The 21304-nt window shown below is 39.3% G+C and overlaps 1 protein-coding gene across 12 annotated transcripts in view; it reads left to right on the top strand.

Moving 5' to 3' along the window:
- MACF1 (microtubule actin crosslinking factor 1) overlaps positions 1 to 21304 on the top strand; it is a 379780-nt gene that overhangs the window by 171126 nt on the left and 187350 nt on the right. For 6 of the 12 annotated variants that reach the window (XM_077150195.1, XM_077150189.1, XM_077150186.1 and 3 more), the window contains 4 exons: positions 383 to 472; positions 2228 to 2323; positions 4087 to 4164; positions 8558 to 8650. In XM_077150195.1, coding sequence (XP_077006310.1) covers positions 383 to 472; positions 2228 to 2323; positions 4087 to 4164; positions 8558 to 8650 — 357 coding nt within the window. The remainder of the gene's footprint in view (positions 1 to 382; positions 473 to 2227; positions 2324 to 4086; positions 4165 to 8557; positions 8651 to 21304) is intronic. The other 6 variants (XM_077150197.1, XM_077150196.1, XM_077150193.1 and 3 more) reach the window with 1 other exon arrangement.

Genomic DNA, 21304 nt, shown 5'->3' with positions numbered 1-21304 from the left:
GCAGTGTTCTGGGAGGCTTTTCTGACTCGGGCTGGAATCATTTGTCTGTCACTGACCATGCTATCACATTTTAGTGTATAATAATTCTTGAGATGTTTCAAGATGATTAAGATTTCCTATCTCCTTGTCTAAACTTTCTATAATATTTTTTGCTGTTGACCAAGAGTGCATAATAGATTTAACTTCGGTTAGCACACGTGCAGACACACACACACTTCTTACTATTTCAAATGTATTATTCTCCAACCTGAAAATTCCTGAATTTTATTATTGCTTCCAGCTTCAAATTCTTTATATTGGATTTACCTTGGACCAAAGATTCTTGTGTGAATAATAAAATAATTCAAAATCAAATAAAAATCTCTTTCACTCTTGTTCCCAGGTCCGCAAGCACATCAATGATCTTTATGAAGATCTGCGGGATGGCCATAACCTGATCTCTCTGCTGGAGGTCCTCTCGGGCATCAAACTGGTAAGCATCTCTTCTCCTAATGAGTGGCTTCAGCAGTGTGGTATTATTCATGGCATATCATTCCACCTTGTTGAATGTTAAGGCAGTGGCCAGCACTGCATGTTCTTTCAGGTAGAAAGAGTAGGTAGAGGAGATTGTTGATGGTCTTTATTTGTAAATCACTGTTTAAAATGATGTAATTTCATCTTAATTTAAATTGATTTATTATATATTTTCATTTCTTAATGGAATCAGGGACGAGTTGTATTCCCTCCATATCTGCATATTTTATCATTACTCATTCTTTATCTGTTTGCAGATTCTTATATTTCATGAGCAGTAGATTCATGTTTAAAGGTTTTAAATAAGGCATTTATTTCTTCCCAGAGTTTTATTTCTGTTCTATACAGACTCCTTTTATTTTCCTATCTATTGTGAGTTTTGTCATTTTCTATGTTCAGTATGGACATACAGTTTACATTTAAAAGCCCTGGTGTTTGGGGTTATTTTTTTCCATTTCATCTTACTTTCCCCTTTCTGTGACTCACTGAATTTCAGATTGGGTGAGGGACTGAAGTTGATATCAGAGCTCAGCCTTAAATATGCCTACCTCCTCTCAAAATGTATTACTGAACATTGCTTATGGGAAACAAAATGTATATTGAACGTTGCTTATTCATTTATGAAGGGAGATCCTATCTGAGCCTCTTGGCTTTTCAGATGATAATTCTTATACTTGCTTTGTTTGAGGGATTAAAAATAAACTCACTTGTGAGCCCAAAGTTCCGTGTATTTGAGCCTAATGGAAGCAGATGATCCTGGGTGGTTCATCTTCTCTCTCGAGCGTCATAGACAAAATGATTTTCATTTAGAAAAGTCCAGGGTTGAATTCTGGAAACAACTGTGGGAAAGAGAAAGCTGAGGATGTTCATAATTCACATAGTCTGTGAGTCCAACCCACTCACCGCCTTTGGCGAATTTTTAGTTATTGTTTATTGTGCTTAAAGGGCAGAATTTGGCACATTAGAGTTCAGCCTCCTTAAGTAATATTCAACCCCTTCTAGGATTGGGGCTTGGCTTCCCTTGGGACCTTTGTTTAGGTTTCACTTATTTTTTTGCCTTGCAATAGAATTAATTATATATATTTTAATGATCTAAAATTAATAGAAGCTTTTATTAGTACTGCGAGCATGTGAAAAATTCTAGTTCTTCTCTGGACCTCATTTTGTAAACTCTCATAAGTCATCAAAGTTTCACTTTTACTGAACTGAGATTTGACCCTTCAGTGCTCATAAAGTTATTTTAGGCAGTTCAGCTGGTATATTTGATGAATTTGTAGTGGTTTTATATTGAAAAGTGTTCTTTTTTGGTAACACTGGTTACAAAACAGGTTAAAACCACTGCAATCTAATTTTTTTTCCTAACTTTTGAAAACCTACAGGTGTTTATGGAGATACTCATTGGATATTGTATTTTCACCAAAAACCATACAGATATCTCCTTCATGGTTATCATCTCTTTCTTCCTTAGTTGTTTCCTCAGAACAGAGAGGGTGGGTGGCTATAGAAAATTGAAGCTCTGTTTCATATTAAAATGTGCCATAGTGTAATCATTTGTGCTGGTCTTGCTTTGGTTTTTGTATCTTTTTGGATGTGGGAGAATGTTTTCATATTTTTTTTCACCTTTATTTTTATGTTGCATTCATTTCCTTTTCATTTTTTGTTTTGTGAATTTCGTGTTACTCTGTTGTGTCTTTGCCTTGGCTGGTGGCCAAAGGAGCCAGCAGGGCTGAAGACCCTCCGTCTGGTGAGCATGCCCTCCTGGCGTCATACAAACAGCGAGGAGCAGGATGAGGAAGATGATGATGATGTAGTAGGTCCTCTTGGGGATGCCAGCACCCCAGCTGGTACTGCACGGCCGCCAGAAGTACGCTAGGTCTCCAGGCTGTTACCAATTGTCTTCTTCTCTTTCCACCTGAGAATTTGGGTCCCAGTGAAAGTGGTTAAAAATAATTGTACCTCTTTCCACTGTTTGCTGGTCCCAGAGCGGGAATTATTTAGTTTACCTGAGAATGGTTGGCACAAAACATATAATGGAATCAAGTCCTATTATGACCTGGAGACCTGTAATTTTCTGAAGGCCTTGCTGTGCTGTCCAAGTACAGATTGCAGATTTGTGGATGGTATAGATGACAGCATGACAGCTAATTGCTCCACCCTCCAGACTAACTGGTACTCTCGCCACCTTTCTAGCCTCCAGGTTCTCACCACTCACAATGCCATTTGTTTTCAAAGCAGCCTTTTGTTTGCAAACCACTCTCTGCATGGAGATACTGTGCCTTGGTTGATAATATCTCTGTTGATAGAGGACAGAGACTTCACTTGCATGTTTTTAGGATATTTATGTTAGTGGGGGGAACAGAGGAGTGAAGATTAGAGTTGTAGTAGGGGCATTTATTTTTATTTATTTATTTATTTTTTGCTTGCAGGCCCCAAATTATATCTATAATCATTTTCCAGAAGTAGGTTAGGCAATATACTGTTCTCTTATAGTCATCTTTTCATCTCATTAATCTTTCTTCCCATTGCCTTAGAATCTTCAATTTCACAGGTTCTGTCAAAGGTCTTTCCTAAATCTTTGACTTTAGGAAGTATCCCGTTGCCCAGAGAGAGCTGGGCATCTCTGTAGATTATAGTTCGGAAGCGTTGCTTAGAAATGTTATACCCAGAGAGATGCTTCCACCCTAGTCTCTCTGTGCTTGGCTGTATTTTGCCCATTTTGATCTGGGCAGTGTTTCCATTGTATAGGTATCTACGACAGAGCTACTTTACATTTCATCAGCTTTTATTTTATTTTCAATTTAACATTTACAAATGAACTGGATATACTGAAGAGAGAGTGATGTTTTAGTCTCAGTTTTTGTAAAATAAAAGTAACACTGGAATGTAAGCAGAAGAAAATGTTCTAGAGGTAGATAGCCATCCCTGCATGTACTCACTGGGCAAACAGGATTCATTCACTTCCAGATGGATGGTAATTGAGCTTTGGACAGGGTACCAGAGACACCACATGGAGATAGGCTTCTCTCATATGACATCCAGGATTGGTGTATAACTTTGTTTGGGGTATTTTGTTCAATAACTCTATTATTTCATGCTGGGGTAAACAGTTGGTTCCCTAAGTTCGTCATTCCGTATATACTGTAAAGTAGGTTGCATCTAGCTCCTTTTGCCAGATTTGTAACAGGGTTGGCTGCATCCATTATTGTGTAATATGCAATCAGGATTTTCAAGCCTTACCTTAGAATAGCATTTAATTGTGATTTTAGGAGCTCCTAGAGCCATTTCTTTCCATTAACTTCACATCCCGGATCAAGTTCTGCCACATATGACTACAAAAAAATCCGTAGAGATGCAGCAGTACTGATTTAGTGTACACATTGAGGCAAACAAGACATTTTGGGGCCTCAGAATTTGGTGAAGCACACATAAGTCCTGCTGTTAAGAAGTGCTTTATATAATGCTCCCGTGCCTGGCTTCAACCGTGTGGAATTATTTAGTCCTTGAAATGAAAGAGGAAAGGAGTCCGTGTGGTAAATTGGTGTAGATAAAATTAACATTTATTTTTGTTTGCAGCCCCGGGAGAAGGGCAGGATGCGTTTTCATAGGCTGCAGAATGTACAGATTGCCCTGGACTTCCTAAAGCAGCGACAGGTAAGGCTATCCTGTGCTTTCCCGTTCTGACAAGTAGGCATTGGGGCTCTACTTAGGGATGTCCTTAGGGCCTCTAGTTAGCCCTCAATAAAACCCTCAATCTGACTGACTCAGTTCTCACTTTCACTTGCTTGTGGCAAATTGTATTATGGTTGGACAACTTATTTGGTCGTCCCTACATAGAAGTCCTGGCCTCCCTGAGAGGGGGAGTGTTCACAGAAAAGAGTAAGATGCTAAAGATTGAACTTTGTGTCAGATTCAATGTGAAAATGAAAGGCAAAACAGCAAGAAAGATGGGAAAAAGGTAGAGCATCCAGGAAGAGGGACAACCAGAGTGCTGTATTGTCATGAAAACTGAATGAATGGGTAGGAATGTTGACTGCCACATCAGGGCTGAGAAAAGTTTTAGCTGTTAGACATTGGTGACATGAGGGAGGAGTCCCCCCCCTTTAAAATTTTATTATGTTTTAATGCGATTTTATTGAGTTATATTATGTATTCATATACCATATAATCATCCAAATTGTATAGTCAGTGGTTTACAGTATCGTCATATAGCTGTGCATTAGTTTTCATGATCAATTTTTGAACGTTTTGTTACTCCAAAAAAAAGTAAATAAAAATAAGACTAAATGTAAAAATAAAAGTCAAAAAGAACACCCAAACATCCCAGCCCCCTCCCTCCTAGTATTTATTTATTTTTTGCCCCCCCATCTGATAAAGGGAATGTCAATTACAAGGTTTTCACAGTCACACGGTCACAGTTTAAAAGCTCTATAATTATTCAGTCATCTTCAAGAGTCAAGGCTTTTGGATTGCAGTTCAGCAATTTCAGGTATTTCCCTTTAGCTACTCAGATATCCCAAAAACTGAAAAGGGATACCTGTATATTGCATAAGAATAACCTTCACAATGACCTCTTGATTCTATTTGAAAACCTTCAGCCACTGAAACTTTGTCTCATTTCCCTCCCTGCCCCCCCCCACCCCCCCGCCTTGATCCAGAAGTCTTTCTCACTCCCAGGTTGCCTGGGTCAGGCTGATCCCCAGGGGTGATGTCCCATGTTGCCAGTGAGATTTACATCCCTGGGAATCATGTCTCACCTAGTGGGGAGGGCAGTGAGTTAACCCTCTGAATTGGCTTAGAGAGAGAGGCCACATCTGAGCAACAAAAGAGGTTCTCTGGAGGGTGATTCTTAGGCATAATCATAAGTAGATTTAGTTTCTCCTTTTGCAGGGGTAAGTTTCATAAGGTCAAGCCCCGCTTGGCCCATCAAATTGGCAGTCCCCAATGCTTGCCAGAATATCAGGTCTTCCCCAGGTGGGGAACTTTAATATTGCTAAAATTTTCACTAGTCCCTCAAGGGAACTTTGCAAATACTTTTTAATTTCCTCACACATTACTCTGGGATGTATTGGGGCATCACACTAACCTGTAGAAACCAAAATCTCACTCCCTATTCAGGATTCCATGAAGTTATTGTGTTTGAATAAGCTGATCGTACAAATTAAATTAGATAGTGTGCTACTATAAATTTTGCACCAAATAAGCATCTCTTCCTTTAGTCTCATAGAGAAGTTGAGGTTTTAAAGTACAGTCAATATCATCCTTTACCCTTTAGTCAAATTTACCTTAGTCCTACCCAGATCAGCTTCATTCATATATATATATGAATATATATAATTAAAGTAAATGTTTTTAACGTTGCTGTATGGAGTAATACTGGCTTCACATAGCTTCAGCGCTCTGACTCTGAGTCACAGGTAACACACAAATACCCGAAGTTCCAGGGGATGACCAGGTTATACACAAAGAGCTCAGCATCTCAGAATTTAGAAATAACAGTTACAACTCTGGACTTGTTGTGACTGCTGTAAGAGTTTACCATCTAGGAGTCTTTACATTAGGCCTTCCCCTGTTAACCTGTACTTTCAAATTCAGTTCTCAGAGTTTGCACATAATATTTAGTCCATGTTAGTTAGTGAGGTGTTATCATATTCATCCTTTCCTTTCTGACTTATTTCATTCAACAAACTGTCTTCAAGGTTTATTTACCTAATTGCATGTCCCACAACTTCATTCCTTCTTGCAGCTGTTCAGTAGTCCATTGTATTTATACACCACGGTTCCCCCTACCATTCCTCAATCCATGTACACTTAGGCCACCTCCACCCATAAACACCTCAGTTCCTTCAAGTATACACCTAACAATGCATAGTGTTGAAGGATCATACGGCAACTCGATCCCTAGACTCTTGTGGGGCCACCACACTGCCCTTCAGAAGGACTGCACCACTCTACTTCCCTACCAACAGTGAAAGGTACATCTCTGTCTCCACATCCTCTACAGCACTTGCATCTCTGTTCATTTTCAAACAGTTTTTTTCACACATCATGCAACCCAACCTAAGTAAAAAAATCAGTGATTCCCTGTATAATCATATAGCCATGCCTTCACCACCACAATCTATATGAGGACATTTCCATTTCTTCTGCAAAGAATCCTGTATTCCTTCCGCATATCCCCTGCTTATTGACATTTAGCTTTGGCAAGTTGCCTTTGTTACAGTCAGTGGAAGCATACCACAATGTTTGTTGACTGTAGACTCTAATTTGCATTGATTGTATTCCCCTGCCTCATACCACCCCATTTTCAACACCTTGCAAAGTGGACATTCATTTGTTCTCCCTCATGTAAAATATATTTGTACATTTAATCATCATTGTCTGCTTTAGACATCGCTGAGTTAAGCCATCCCAATCCTTATCCTCTGTCTTTCCTTCTGTTAAGACATACACCAGCCCTCCTCCCTTAGCCATACTTACCATTTTGTGCTACCATCAGGTAGTATTGTGCTATCCATTTTTGGATCTTTACAGTCAGTCCTGTTGACTATTCTGTACTCCTTTAGCATCAAATGCTCAGTCTACCCTCTTAATATTTCCTGATACCCTGGATTCTTAACTTTAACTCTCAAAGTTCACTCCTTAATATTGGTTATATTAGTGAGACCATACAGTATCTGTCCATTTGTTTCTGGCTGATTTCACTCAGCATAATGTCCTCAGGATTCATCCTTATTGTTACATGCTTCATGACTTTGTTTTGTCTTACAGCTGCGTAATATTCCATTGTATGTATATGCCACAGTTTGTTTAGCTACTGGTCAGTTGATGGATGTTTGGGCTGCTTCCATCTCTTGGCAGTTGTGAATAATGCTGTTATAAACATTGGTGTGCAAATGTCTGTGTCCTTGCCTGCAGTTCTCCGAATATATATGAAGTAATGGAATTGCTGGATCATTACAGCAATTCTATACTTAGCTTCCCGAGGAACTGCCAAACTGCCTTCCAGAGCGGTACCCACCAGTAGTGAATAAGTGTGCCTCTTTTTCCATATCTTCTTCAGCGCTTGTAGTTTTCTTTTTTTTTTTTCTATTTGTTTGTTTTGTTGTTGTTGTTTTCAATAATGGCCATTCTCATAGGTGTGGGATGATATCTTATTGTGGTTTTGATTTGCATTTCCTAATAGCCAGTGAGATTGAGCATTTTCTCATATGTTTTGAGCCAATTTGTATTTCCTCTTCTAAAAAATGTCTGTCATGTCTTTTGCCCATTTTTAAATTGGGCTGTTTGTCTTTTTGTTGTTGTTCTGTCTCTTTATATAACCTGGATATTAAACCGTTATCTGATACGTGGTTTCCAAATATTGTCTCCCATTGCATAGGCTGCCTTTTTTTTTTTTTTCCCACGGGCAGGCACCGGAAATCGAACCCGGGCCTCCGGCATGGCAGGTGAGAACTCTGCCTGCTGAGCCACCATGGCCTACCCATAGACTGCCTTTTTACTTTCCTGAAAAGGTCCTTTGATGCACAGAAGTGTTTAATTTTGAAGAGGTCCCATTTATCTATTTCTTTTTCCATCGCTTGCACTTTGGGTGTAAGGTCTATGAAAGCACATCCTATCACAAGATCTATAAAATATTTCTCTACATTTTCTACATCCTATCACAAGATCTATAAAATATTTCCCTACATTTTCTTCTGAAAGTTTAATGGACGTTATACTGAGTGTATAAAGTTATTATCACAGTGTTGCATACTATGTGATTCCATTTATATGACATTTTAGAAAAGGCAAAACTAGGGACCAGATACTGATCAGTGGTTGCCAGGAGTTAGGGTGGGGGTGGGGTTTGACTACAAAGGGGCAGCACAAAGGAACTTTGTTCCTCTTTTAGGGAGTTGGAACTATTCTCTTATCCTGTTAAGACATGTGATACATGTGTTAAAATTCATAGATTGTACACCAAAAAGTCAATTTTATTGCACATAAATAATGAAAATCTGTAAACAAAACAAAACATACCAGTGACTTTTGTTTTCTTTTTCAGGTGAAACTAGTGAATATTCGCAATGATGACATCACAGACGGCAACCCCAAGCTGACCCTGGGTCTGATCTGGACCATTATTTTGCACTTCCAGGTAGGGTCTGTGAAATTTGGTGTTCCTTTTGATTGGTTTGGACATAGTCCATGAGGAACTAGAAGCTGCTCTGCCTTCCACAGGCAGTATTGAGCCTTCCTTCTCTCAGTTTGACAGTGAACAGGACTGGGAGAGGAACCTAGAAAAGAATATCCAGTCTAGCCTGAAAACAGCTGTTGCAGCCTAAACACAGAACTTCCTCATCATTTGCATGATGAAATGGGGGGATTTCTCACTTCTTTGTGGTTTGGCCTTGTGATTAGCAGTCTACTTATTAGATGTCTCTGTTTGCTCATCTGAGACAAGGGGGGGGCTGTTGAGAGACTCAGTTATCAGAGGTGGGAAGAGAGGTTGGTTTCCATGCTTTAGAAGGATGGAGCGAAGGCTAATAATCCTGCTTTGATGTAGATTTTTCTTCATCTCTAGTGATCATAAGAAAAGTCTGGTTAATGTGGCTCCTTAGTGACTGGATTTATGTGCTTGTAAGCACAACCTTGTGTCAGCCATTAGCATCTTGAGGAAGTACTCGTCACGTGGTCACACGACCTTCCTGTCACTTCCCCCCTTTCTAAGAAGGCAAATGGTTTTCAAGTCTGGATTGTTATTTGAAATAGACAGCACTATTTTTATGACCATCCCTTTGAGTCACTTTAGCCAACCAAAGCTGTTTCTCGGACAGCTGTCCTATATCTGATCACTGCGTACTAGGTTGGTGGATTAGAGAGAGAGCTTTCTTTCAACAGGTAGAAGAAGAAACAGCTGACTTCAGGAGCTGTGGCCACTGTGAAATCCCAATTGAGACAGTAGTACCACCTGCTGGTTGAAGGCAGCCCAGGCTTTGGTGTTTAAGAATTCCTAAGAACTTGAGAAAATTCTGAGAGCATCGGGCCGTTTCTTGGGGCTCAGGTTTGGGACCAATGTTGGCAATCTGGAGTGTGGATACGTTTAGGAATGTAGGGAAGTAACATGTATTTTGGTGGAAGCTTAGGGTATTCACAGGCATGCTCTGAGTATAGGAATTACCAGGAACATGAACTTGACAAGTGTGGCTTGGCAGGATGAGAACAAGGACAAACAGAAGCCCTTTGTTGAGCCTTCGTGGAAAGCTGTAGTTATATCCTTTGAACAGTTGTGAACAGAGGGGTTTTTTAAGAGAAACTTTTTTTTGCCACTGATCTGCCCTCACTGTGGTACTCAATGCTAGTCTCATAGGCATGAGATAAGAGTCTGTCCAATGTGTCTCTTTAAAAAGAATGCAACTACTCTCTTTAAAAAGACATACTCAGGGCCAAGGAGTGAAAACTGAGTTGATTAATTAAAACTTTGCTAGGGCAGGAGAAATAGGGGTAATGAAACTCGTTCCTTTCCTAAACAACTCCATCAGGAAAAGCATTTTCTCCTCTCTAAAATTTTGTCATGAGAAATTTCAAATATTTATAATATTAGGGAAAATAGTATAACAAACTGCCATGTAACCATCACCTAGCTCAACAATTATTAACTCATGGCCCATGTTATTTCATCTATTTCCTCATCTCTCACAGTCTTTATATTATCATTATGCCTTAAAAATGAGTAATTTCTTAAAATCAACAAATAGTCTGTTTAGTGTTCAGAGTCCCCCATTTACCTAATTTTAAAAAACTAATTGGTTTCTTTGAAACAAAATCCAAGCAAGGTCAACATATTGCATTACCACCCTCCCACCACTCCTACTTTGCTATTTATTCGTTGAAGAAATCTGGTCTTTTGTGCTATAAGAAATCCAGTCTTTTGTGCTGATGCCGTCTTGGGTTTTCTAATAAAGTCCTCCATCTCTATATCATATTGCCTATTAATTGGTGGATTTAGATTTGGACCCAGGGCTAAATCTCATTTTTAAAATTCTTTCCTGACAGTGATGGTGTTGTGCACATTAGGAGGCACGTAACGTCAGGTTGTCTTTCTTTTTGTGATGTTAAGATTGACTAGTGGGTTCAGACGTTATTTTTGGCTCATAGATTTTTTTGGTGGGGGCACGGGGAGTGCATGGTCCAGGAATTGACTCATAGATTTTTACTTTTTTTTTTTCATGGGTAGGCACCAGAAATCGAACCCGGGTCCCTGGCGTGGCAGGCAAGAACTCTGCCTGCTGAGCCACCGTGGCCCGCCGTGACTCATAGATATTTAACACACTTGGTATGTTTCAATCAAGTATGCCAGTCTTTCTCATATTCACATAAAGCTTCACCTCTGGCCAATAATATCTCCTTCAGATTTTTTTGAGTCCTTTGACATGACCCCAGTAGTTCTTTGATATCTTCCTTTATTTCTTGTATAATGAGATGTTTCAGACTTTTTTTGCTTTATTTGCTGTTCCAGGCCTGACATCAATCATTTCTCCAAGGAACCCAATTCTTTATTTATCGGCTATGGCCATAGTGCTAATGGACTATGGTCTTAGTATACAATTCAGTTATTTTTAACTGAGTTGTGCAACCATTACCATAATCCAGTTTTAGGACATTTTTATCACCTTGATAAAATCCCTCTTGCCTGTTTACAGTCTTTCCCTGTTCCCATCCCCAGCCTGCCACCAATCTATTTTCTCTATATAGATTGGCCTTTTCTAGGGATTGCATATAAATGGAATCATACAATAAGTGTTTTTTTGTGTCTGACTTCTTTCACTTAGCATAATGTATTTTGAGATTCAGCCATATTGTAGCATATTCCAGTACTTCATTCCTTTTTGTTGCTGAATAGTATTCTTTTATAGATATATCATATATTTTGTTTGCACATTTAGCAATTGATGAACATTTGGATTGTTTTCATTTTTAAGCAATTATGAATAATGTTGACATGAATATTTACAAACATGAATGCATGTTTTTATTTCCCTTGGGTATTTATTTAGGAGTAGAATTACAGGGTTGTGTGGGAAAGTTATGTTTAATTTTCAAGAAACTTCCAAACTATTTTCTAAGGTGGGTATATAGTTTTTACATTCCAGTTATTTGTTATTGTCTGTTATGTCTGTCTGTTAGATTTAGCCATTGCAGTGGATCTCTTTGTGGTTTTAGTTTGCAGGAAAATGTATTCTTTAATTGAATTCTACGAACATGCTGAGTATCTGCTGTGAGCAAGGCCTAGGTAGTGTCTTTGAGAGCCACAAAATTGAACTAGACACAGATTCTATACAGTTCCACTATATAATTCAGGGAGAATGAGAAAAGACATATTATAAAATAACTTTATGGCGGTTTAAAGAATCAGGGAGGTATAAGACAGGGAGATGAAATAGTAGGTATTTAATAATTGGTAACAATTTCTTGTAATTACTAATGGGCATTATATAACTTCCCAGGACTTTTGATGTATTCCACTCTTCTCTACCCTGCTACCAGTTTTATAGAAAGGCAAAAACAGCTTTGCTATAGTCAGTTTTGTTTTCTGCATGCATAATGACTACTAGAGGGAAGCTCTGTTGCCAGAGTTCTTTCCCAGGTGTGACTACTAATTTGTTTTTTGTGTTTTTCATGAAGATGGTGTTTGCTGATATTATCTAAGTGTTTGAGGATGGGGGTGTGGTCAACTGATGAAGGATTATAGAAGGATCTCCATCGTCCTTGTTTTGTTTCAAGTAGGGTTGATATCTCTTGCTATTATCTGTCATTGTGGTAATCTTTTACTATTGAGTGTCTATTAGCTGTTCCCACCAAAAGCACATGCTATAAAGCCAAGCATATATGCATAGTAGATGTGTCACATGTTAGGGGAGCAGCAAAACAGTCATTCAAGTCAATCTCTGTTAGTGGTGCTTGCTCGTGAAGTAGAATAATGATGTAGATGCAGGTATAGGTGATGATAGTCATCTCAAGGGAATATTCCATTAAAGGAGAGGCTGATTCCAGATTAAAAATTAGCTACTGCTAATGAGACTGGTAGTATCGATAATTTTATAGAGAGGTTTGTGGTTTCTAAAGTGCTTGGACACATATTTATGAAATATGTGTTAAACGGAAGCCAAAAGGTTAAGGTTCTTTTTTATTTAGTTATTAAAATTTCCAGTACTCAAAAAAATACTGAAAATTATGCAAATCCTAGTGTGTGTACTTACCTTCAAGAATAAACAGATTTTATTATTTTGTTATATTTACTTAGGATTCTCTCTTGTTTTTTTTTTTAAAGAAATGACCCTCGTACCCTATTTATTCAGGTAAAATACTATACTGAAATTGATATCTGTATCGTTTCTATATATGCTTTTGTACCTTTTGACAAATGAAGTATTCATAAATATACATGCTGGGTTTTTTTGTTTGTTTTTATATTCAACTAAAATGTTCTGTGTGTCCGGCTTTTTTTTCATTTGACTTTGTTTTTGAGTTTTATCCATGTTGACAAAGTGAGACCTGGTTTGTTTGTGTTAACTAATTTACAGAGAATATAAAATGAGTGGTGCTCCCTGTAGTCATGCAACATAGCTATTATTTGCAGCATTTTATTTAATTATATGAATAAACAAATTCAGTGCTGTGTTGAACGGCTGTGTACATTTGTCCTTGTGCACATAGGAAAGAGGGTTTCTTAGATACGTGGAATGGAATACTTGGATTTTACGATTTATTCAGTTTTACTATATTTTTGCAAATTATTTTCGAAAGTGATTTGTGATTTACAATGTTGTACTGGATAACATTTACTAGGATTTGACTTATTACATGTTTACATGTTTATCTGTTGTCTGGCTCCCTCTACAAGGGTGTAAGCTTAACAGTGGCAGGAATTCTGTCTTTTTTGTTGTCTTTTATATCTTCAGTGCCAGGAACACTGCCTGGCATAAAATAGGAGTGCAATAATTATTTGTTGAGTGAATAAATTATTTAATGCCTTTGATCTTTTCAAAGCTCTGGGGTAGGTAGATTAGGTATACAGACTGTGATGTCAATTTTCCTGTGCCCATTATGAGGAATGAGGAAACTAAGGAAAAATGAGGAAGCTGAAGCAAAACCCAATTGATTTTTTTTGTTGTTGTTCACACATCTAGATAGTAATAATAGGATTTCTTGGCTCTTGGTTTTTTCCAAGCCTGTTTTAAGGTATGTCGTAGGGTTTATGGCTTTTCAAAAAGATATTTTAAGGTCTTGATAGGCTTAGCTGACCAAATTAGTTTTCCCACTCCCAAATATTTGTTAAATACTACTATATATGTGACACTCTGAAATTAAAGAAAAAAAAATTTGGGAAGTTCAGGTAAAGAGTGATTTTACCTGAGTAGACTTGGGATTTACATTTTTGGATACTATGCCACTCAGTGCTTGGCATATAGATGAGGTACGATTCATGTTTGTGGAATGAATGGATGAGCTGTTATTCATTGAAGAGCTGACTGTCTCTGTAGTGGACCTATGAACAGTAAACAGTTAACTAGAAAATACCGATGGAGGAAGCATGAAGAGTAATGCCTGAAAGTCTGCTTTCTCAGAAGGTAGCAGGCCATGTGTTGAGTCCAGGCTAGATGAGAAAAAGGTCCGGGGGAAAGTTAGAGTTAACTTAGTAAAATAGTGGAAGCAGCCCCTAAGAAGGAACCAAGCAACCAAACTTCTGAACTTGGAACAAATCTACTTCTTAGAGCCTCATTAAGAAAAAGACCATGTCACGTTTTCTGGGCGGGTGATGCAGAGCTTATCCTTTTAGCTCCAGGTTGCCTGTAATATGCAGGAAGAAAGGGAATATTCCATAGATAAGGTACTGATCCAAGTACTCTATAGACATTATCTCATTAACCCACTCTTGAACCCCTTAAAATATATTTCCATCCTTACAGGTAGGGAAACAGAATCACCTAGTATGTGAAAGTTATTTAGCTAATAAGTTAACAGAGCTGGGTGAGGGGATCCAGGTCTACCTTACTGAAGTCTCAACCCCTTTCCTAGAATAGTTTTCATCTGGAGCAGGAGGAACTGAAGACCTAATATGTTCAACATATGCAGAATTTTAAAAAGAAAAGGCTCACAGAAGTAAATATGCTAGGCTCTCAAAGAATCTTCCACAGCAGTAGCCATCATATTAAGCAACAGTGTCTCTTGTCTGTGATTTGGTCAGTTTCAGGAATCTAATTTCCTGTGTTTCATAAATAAAATGAATCAATCCAGCACTTAGAGTGTCCAGTTCTCCTTGCTGCCTGGTGCCTGCCTAGTGAACTTTGTATTCTAGTGTTAGATTTTTGGCTGATAGATTGTAGTCTGAGTTTCTCTCCCTTCCTAGCTTCTCTTCTTGTTTCTTGCTATGATTTATGATGGCCATAAGATGGTGCTGCAGCTTTGCAGTCAGCTTTAAGGAGAAGGCATAGAAGAGAAACACCTATAGCTATTGGGAGGCAGATGGGGCATCAGTAGTGGTAGGCTCTCAGAATGGGTTGTGGAGGCACTGTTGTTTAGGGAGTCTTAGTACTTTCCTTTTGAGGTCTCTGGGAAAGGTGGGCAGGGCTGTGCTGGTACAAGTCTTAGTGGTTCACATAGCCAGGCAGGCTCCTTCTTTCTGGGTGGCATGGCAGAGACCCTTTTGGTATAGAATAAACAGCTGCAGGAGGAAAGAAACACATAACCTGTTTTCTTCCTCTCCATTCACAGCCCTTGGTTGGTGTTATCTCAACTTTCAGACACTATACTAAAAACTTTGGGAGGTGGAATCCCGTTGATATCACCAGTATAATTTCTGAATCTGACTTTTATAACCTATAATTCAGATTTCCTGTCCTACTGCTGTTTCAGTAAAGCACCTGGGCCTCATTTTGGCAGCTTCTTCTCTTACTCCCAGATGGCAGCAAGTGCTATCTCTTTGTTTGAGCCCTTTGTCCAAGCAAATCTAGTTGCCAATACCAAATAGTGGGTATTTTCCTGTTTTACTCTACTGAGTAGGACTTCCATCCCTCCAGTAGTTGAAAGGTAATATAACATGGTGATCAGATTAAAACAGGAGTTTATGTTCTGGCTCTGCCCATTCCCAGCTGTGTGACCTTGGTCAAATTAATCAGCTTTCTAAACTGCAGTTTCTTCATCTGTAAAATGTAAAATAACAATTTTGACCTCACATGGTTACTGTAAGAATTAAATGAAATAATCCATGCAAAGTAGCTTAGCACAGAGCTTGACACACAAAAAAAGTGCTAAAAAATGTTAGCTATCAGTAGCAGAATCACTGATAATTTCTCTTGAGCATTTGTGTTAAATAATTGTTCACTGGAGACCCTGCTTCTCTGATGTATTTGGAAGTGGCTTCCTTTTTAGCCAGCCTCTGTATATACTATACCAAAATTTAATTCCAGTTTTTTTCCTCTCCATGTAAATGGCTGGCAGAATTAACAGAGCTTGTTTTCTTTTTTTTAGGATAAAAGGAGGGAAATAATTGCTACGGAAGTTAGATCTTTAATGTCTGCCCCCCACCCCACCCCCTTAACTGTGAGGTGTAGTTTCTGATCTCACTTCAGGTTATAATTTAATCGAAAAAAATTTATCATATTCTAGTTTGAAAAAATTGAGAATAAGGTATATGTTGTTTGGTATTTTCTTTTGGACATCTTGCTGCAACAATTTAAATCTATTTCATTTCATAGTATGAGGACTATAATTGCAGTTTCCCCATTCCAGGTTCTTCTTGGCCTTTTCCTTCCCTTGCTGGTACCTGCCAAGCTGGTTTGCTTTTTCCCTATTTAATATTATTCTTCTCCTCCTTTCCTCGTGCTACCTTCTCCCCTGGTCTCTGTTCTTCCCCCCTCCCTTTTCCTCTTACTCTTACATTTGCCTCCTTTCTCCTTTCCTTGCCTAATAACTCCCTCTCCTGGTTTCTAGCTCCTTTTTGCTTTCTGTTTGTGTTACTGAGGGCAGTGCTCCAATTACCTCATATTTGGAGAGAGAAAGCTGCAGCCAATCCGGTTTCTTTCTGCTTTTAGGTCAAGTGATTTCTGAACTGCAGTGAGATGCTTTGAATTTGTCTTGTTGCAGCTCTGAGCCTGTAAGATGGCTGTCTGAATCAGCACGGCTGGAAGAGATGGAGAGAGGCGGGGAGGGAGGGAGAAAGAATTGGAGGGATTGTCGGCATAGTGCATGTTTTTAAATGTGCGTGCAATCCCCTGAAGCCAAGACTGGGATTTCTCTGGGATCTCAGGACTGGTTTAGCTGCATTTTTGCTGAGACTAGTAAAGGAAAGGGATGGGAAATTCTCTGGGCTGTGTTAAGGAGCCGAAAGAGTCAGTAGCTGTTCCTGAGAAGGCTCCCATATCTCCTAAGAAAAGGGTTCGGTTCAAAAGGAAGTGGAGGGGAAAGAAAACACCTACTCCAGAGGCATCTCATGAGGAAGAACCCTTGGAAGGGACTGGAGTCACTGAAGAGATTGAAACCCTAAAGAAGTTAACAGTGAGTCTCCAAAAGGAGGAAGAAGTGGAAGGTTTAGAGCATCCCCGGCTAGACATTTTACTGCCTGAAGACTTGGTCCCTAACTCAGGGGTGGGAGACCAGGGGATGATCGTACAGGTAAAGGAGAGATTCCAAGCGGAAATCCAGACTGCTCACCTTTTGTTAGAGAATGAGTCATCAGTTGCTGCAGGGGTCTGGGATTCCCTGGAAGAGGGGATGACTGTCATTGCTCACCTACTTGATAATCCAGCAGAAAGGAACTGTGAGAAGTCAGTGAGCCAACTGGTGGAATTTCCGAGGACAGCATCCTGCAGCAGCAGGGCTGTGCTGCTGCCTTTGCAAGGAGAGACTGCAGTGGAGAAAGGAGGTATTCAGCTCAGATATCAGAGCAGCGTTTTGCCCAGGAAAGACTATCCTGCTGACACAGGAAATCAAGACCAATATTCAGAGGGCTGGAATGTTGGGGGAGTAACCAAAGTTATTTCGAATGCCCCTCCGACAGGTTCCTGGATTGAAGAATGTTCTGTTCCTTCATTGTTTCTGGGCCAGTCGAGAGGACATAAACCTGCCCACATGGGTCGAGTGCCTCTTCAGGGTCCTAGACTGCCCACTTCTCAGAGTGATTTATCCATCAGTGGCATGACTGTGAGTCTTTTGCCCTCCTCCTCTGGTTATGGCAGTGATGGGCCCCACTTACAGGGGAATCAGCCTAAAGATACAGAACCTGAAAAGAGCTCCACATCCTTCTCTGAAGAGGATGGCTCCCTTTCTTTGGAGGCAAGCCATACCCCATCATGGGGTCCGGAGGAGGTAGGTAGGCATGTCCATAGGATAATCAAACAGCTGATTGAATTCCTGGCCCTCAGACTTATTAGAGTGTGGTGAGTAGTGAAGATCTTGGTTCTTCTCCTCAACTTACCCCTATGTTAAGTTCTGTGAGTTAGTGATTGCTGGAGCTTGGCAAGTAAAATCTATTTCAGGTCTGCCCCTTGATGCTTGAAACTGAGTCTTGCTGTCTCTGGGGAATTCCTGATTCTGTGTAACCAAGCAGCATAATTGCTTGAGCTATCTGGTGGGGCTCTCTCTCAGTGATAGTACTTACTCTCAGACAGGTCTGTTTATCTCCTTTCCTACTACAAGAAGTTGTGAATCTAGCTGAATCTCCGGAATGAGTGTGGAAGGGCTGAGGAATTTTGAAAGGGTTGGAGCAAGGCAGCTATCTTTCGTGTACTTGCTCTACTTCCCAGAAGGATGTTATTCTTACCAGAGCTGATGCAATCCCACACCTATGGGGGAACTTCTAATGACAACACTCAGTCAGTATTTGTATAGGTGGAGAGGGCTTATCCTCCTTTGCCTGTCTCAGTGTTCCAGTATTAGAGAAGAGAAGCATAGAATTATCTGAATATTAGTTGGGTGGAGAACAGAGTGAGGGGTTAGGGCAGTTTGAAAATTCCAGGTTAGAAAAAGTTTGTTTTGTGATTGAACTTGTTTAGGGCTTTAATATGTTTTTGTTTGTGAGGTATATTTTGAGGCAAACATAGTGGTAGTGGTGGTTGTGAGGGTTGTCAATGTTTTTTAAGAGTCAAGGAGCCGATGAAAATTCAAGAGATTTGGACACTGAGTGGAGGAGAACGTGCAGCAGGACTCGGAGTAGAATAGGTCTAGAACTGTAGATGTGTGATTTTCAGGGTGATTGAATTTTAGAACTCACCAGTGGCTGAAGAACTTTTGTTGGCATGCCATCCTCTGTAGCATAAGGAATGAAATTTTAGAATCAAGGTATGGAAGATGAAGTAGAGTGGGTGCTTTCTTGCCTGATACTATGTAGCTGCCATGATGTCGGCAGAGTGGGGATGTAACCTACCAACTTAGAACCAACAGCATGAGGCTGAGGAGAGATAGATGCATGTTTGAGGCTGATCTGTGCTTAAAATTTTCTCTTTGGGAAGAAATTTCCCCCATGGATAGGTTCCTCTCAGTACATTCTGTTTTACAGAGTTTGTAGATGCTAGCAGTTGGAGGGAAAAGTAGCCATTGGAAAATAACTACTATATGGTTGGGGCCAGAGGCTTCTTGAGTTTTTCCATATAAAAATGTGTGTGTGCGTGTGTGTGTGTGCATGTGTTGTGGTGGTAAGGAAGACAGTAAAGCTACTGGGATATTCAAGTATTTGGGCATCATTGGTTAAGATCAAAGTCAGCTTTTATCTTTGTGTGGAATGGATGAGAGAGCTTGGAGGTAAATTTTAGAACTCCTGGTGGAGATCACTTCTAGAGAATGGGCCATAAGTGACCATGACACAATGGAAATGGAAGAGTCCACATACCTCTGTAAAAAGTCTCAAAGAAAAGACCCTGATGGGAGAGTGCTTTGGACCATGCTCTGTTGTTTCACGGTATTGACAGTGGATGATTCTTTTACCCTTAAGTGTGTGAATCAAATTGATGTGACATTATCTGGGCAGCCAACCTCTATATCCCAACCCTTCTACCCCTTCAGTGCAGGCACAGCCAGACTGAAAAAAAATAGTAGCCAAGACTATAAAACTAAGTGCATGGAGTGTTAGGTGAGTTTCTGAGGTTCTTTGTCCATGTGTGATATCTAGACCAAGACTGGCCATCCTGTATCACAAGTAAGAAGTAGCTTATTAAGATAAGAAGGAAATCACTTTAGATTGAAAGGCCTTGAGGCTTTTAATCTCTAAAGGAAGTAGGTTCAGGGAGTTGCTCTCCTAAATAGTAGGCTATTCACAAGGCCTGGAGGACAGAGGGCAGCATGTTCTGACACCACAGGTAGTGTAAAATGTGATCAGAATCAAGGCCTGAGCATCTGACTAGAGCATGAATTTCTTTTGGAGTGTGAGAGCACTGGGAGGACACAGGGGTCAGAAGAGGAGCAGCTGCTGCTAATCATACACCAAACCAGTTCCTTCCTAAAGAGGAGACACCTTGCAGTTCTATAGAGTTGATTTTTTATTTGGGGGGGTTTTGTCTTATTTTTAAATGTCAGAGCAATAACTCTTCTTGGAAAATAACTTGAGTTCTGAATTGATGTCTGTGTTTGCCATAACTCGGGCCTACCTTATCTCTACTCTAAGTTCAGTGCATGTTGTTGAGTGTTAGACTGTCATGGGTCTAGCCAACTGTTTTGACTGGATAGAACTTTGCAATAAATTTTGCTTCTTTTCAGGATAGAGAAAAATGGAAACTGATTCTAATTCTTGTCGAGTTTAGATAATAAGTTTGGATAATAGAAGATAAATTGACTGTTTTCTTGTTCTTCTGTTATAGATGATATTCCCCTTGCAGGAAGTAGTTACCACAAAGCAGAATTATGGGGGTCAGCTGACAAAAAATGGTTTTAAGAATGATAAGTAGACTAGGAAGGATGCTAGATGGGAGCAGGTTAATAGCAATTGCACTATTTTTTAAATTTAATTTCTTCAATTAAAGAAATTGTAGGCTTACAGAAAAATCATGTAAAAAATGCATTCTCATCCATCCCCTGTTCCCCCCCCATTATTAACACTTTGCATTAGTGTGGTGCGTTTGTTATAATTCATGAAAAAATGTGTTTGTAATTGTACTATTATTACCCTATATAATGAATAGGGTTCACTATGTTACACAGTCCTATGTTTTATCTTTTAATTTTTAATCTAGTTACAAATATATGACCTAAAATTTCCCCCTTTTAGCCACATTCACCTATATAATTCAGTGCTGTTAATTACACAACGGTAGTGTTGTGCTACCGTTACCACCATCCACTTCTAAAACTTTACAATCGACTCAAATAGAAATTCTGTACAAATTGAGCATTAATTCCCCATTTCCTATCCCCAGTTCAGCCTCTGATAACCTATATTCCGGATTCTAACTCTATGAGTTTGCTTATTCTAATTATTTCAAATCATTGAGATCATACAATGTTCTTTCTTTTGTGTCCGGCTCATTTCACATAACGTAATGTCTTTAAGGTCCATCCATGTTGTTACATGAACCAGAACTTCATTCCTTTTTAATGCTGTGTAGTATTACTTTTTATGTATTTGCCACATTCTATTTATTCATTCATTGATTGATGGACACTTGGGTTGCTTCTATCTTTTGGCATTTGTGAATAATACTGCTATGCATATCAGTGTACAAATAGCTTTTCAAGTCTCTCCTTTCAAATCTTTTGAGTATTTACCTAGTAGAAGAATTGGCAGATGATACAGCCATTCTATACGTTGCTTTCTGAGGAACTA

Source organism: Tamandua tetradactyla, chromosome 2 (genome assembly GCF_023851605.1).
Source record: "Tamandua tetradactyla isolate mTamTet1 chromosome 2, mTamTet1.pri, whole genome shotgun sequence".
NCBI classification, from domain to species: Eukaryota; Metazoa; Chordata; class Mammalia; order Pilosa; family Myrmecophagidae; genus Tamandua; species Tamandua tetradactyla.
The sequence above is the reverse complement of the archived record's forward strand: the minus strand, read 5'-3'. Positions and strand labels throughout refer to the sequence as shown.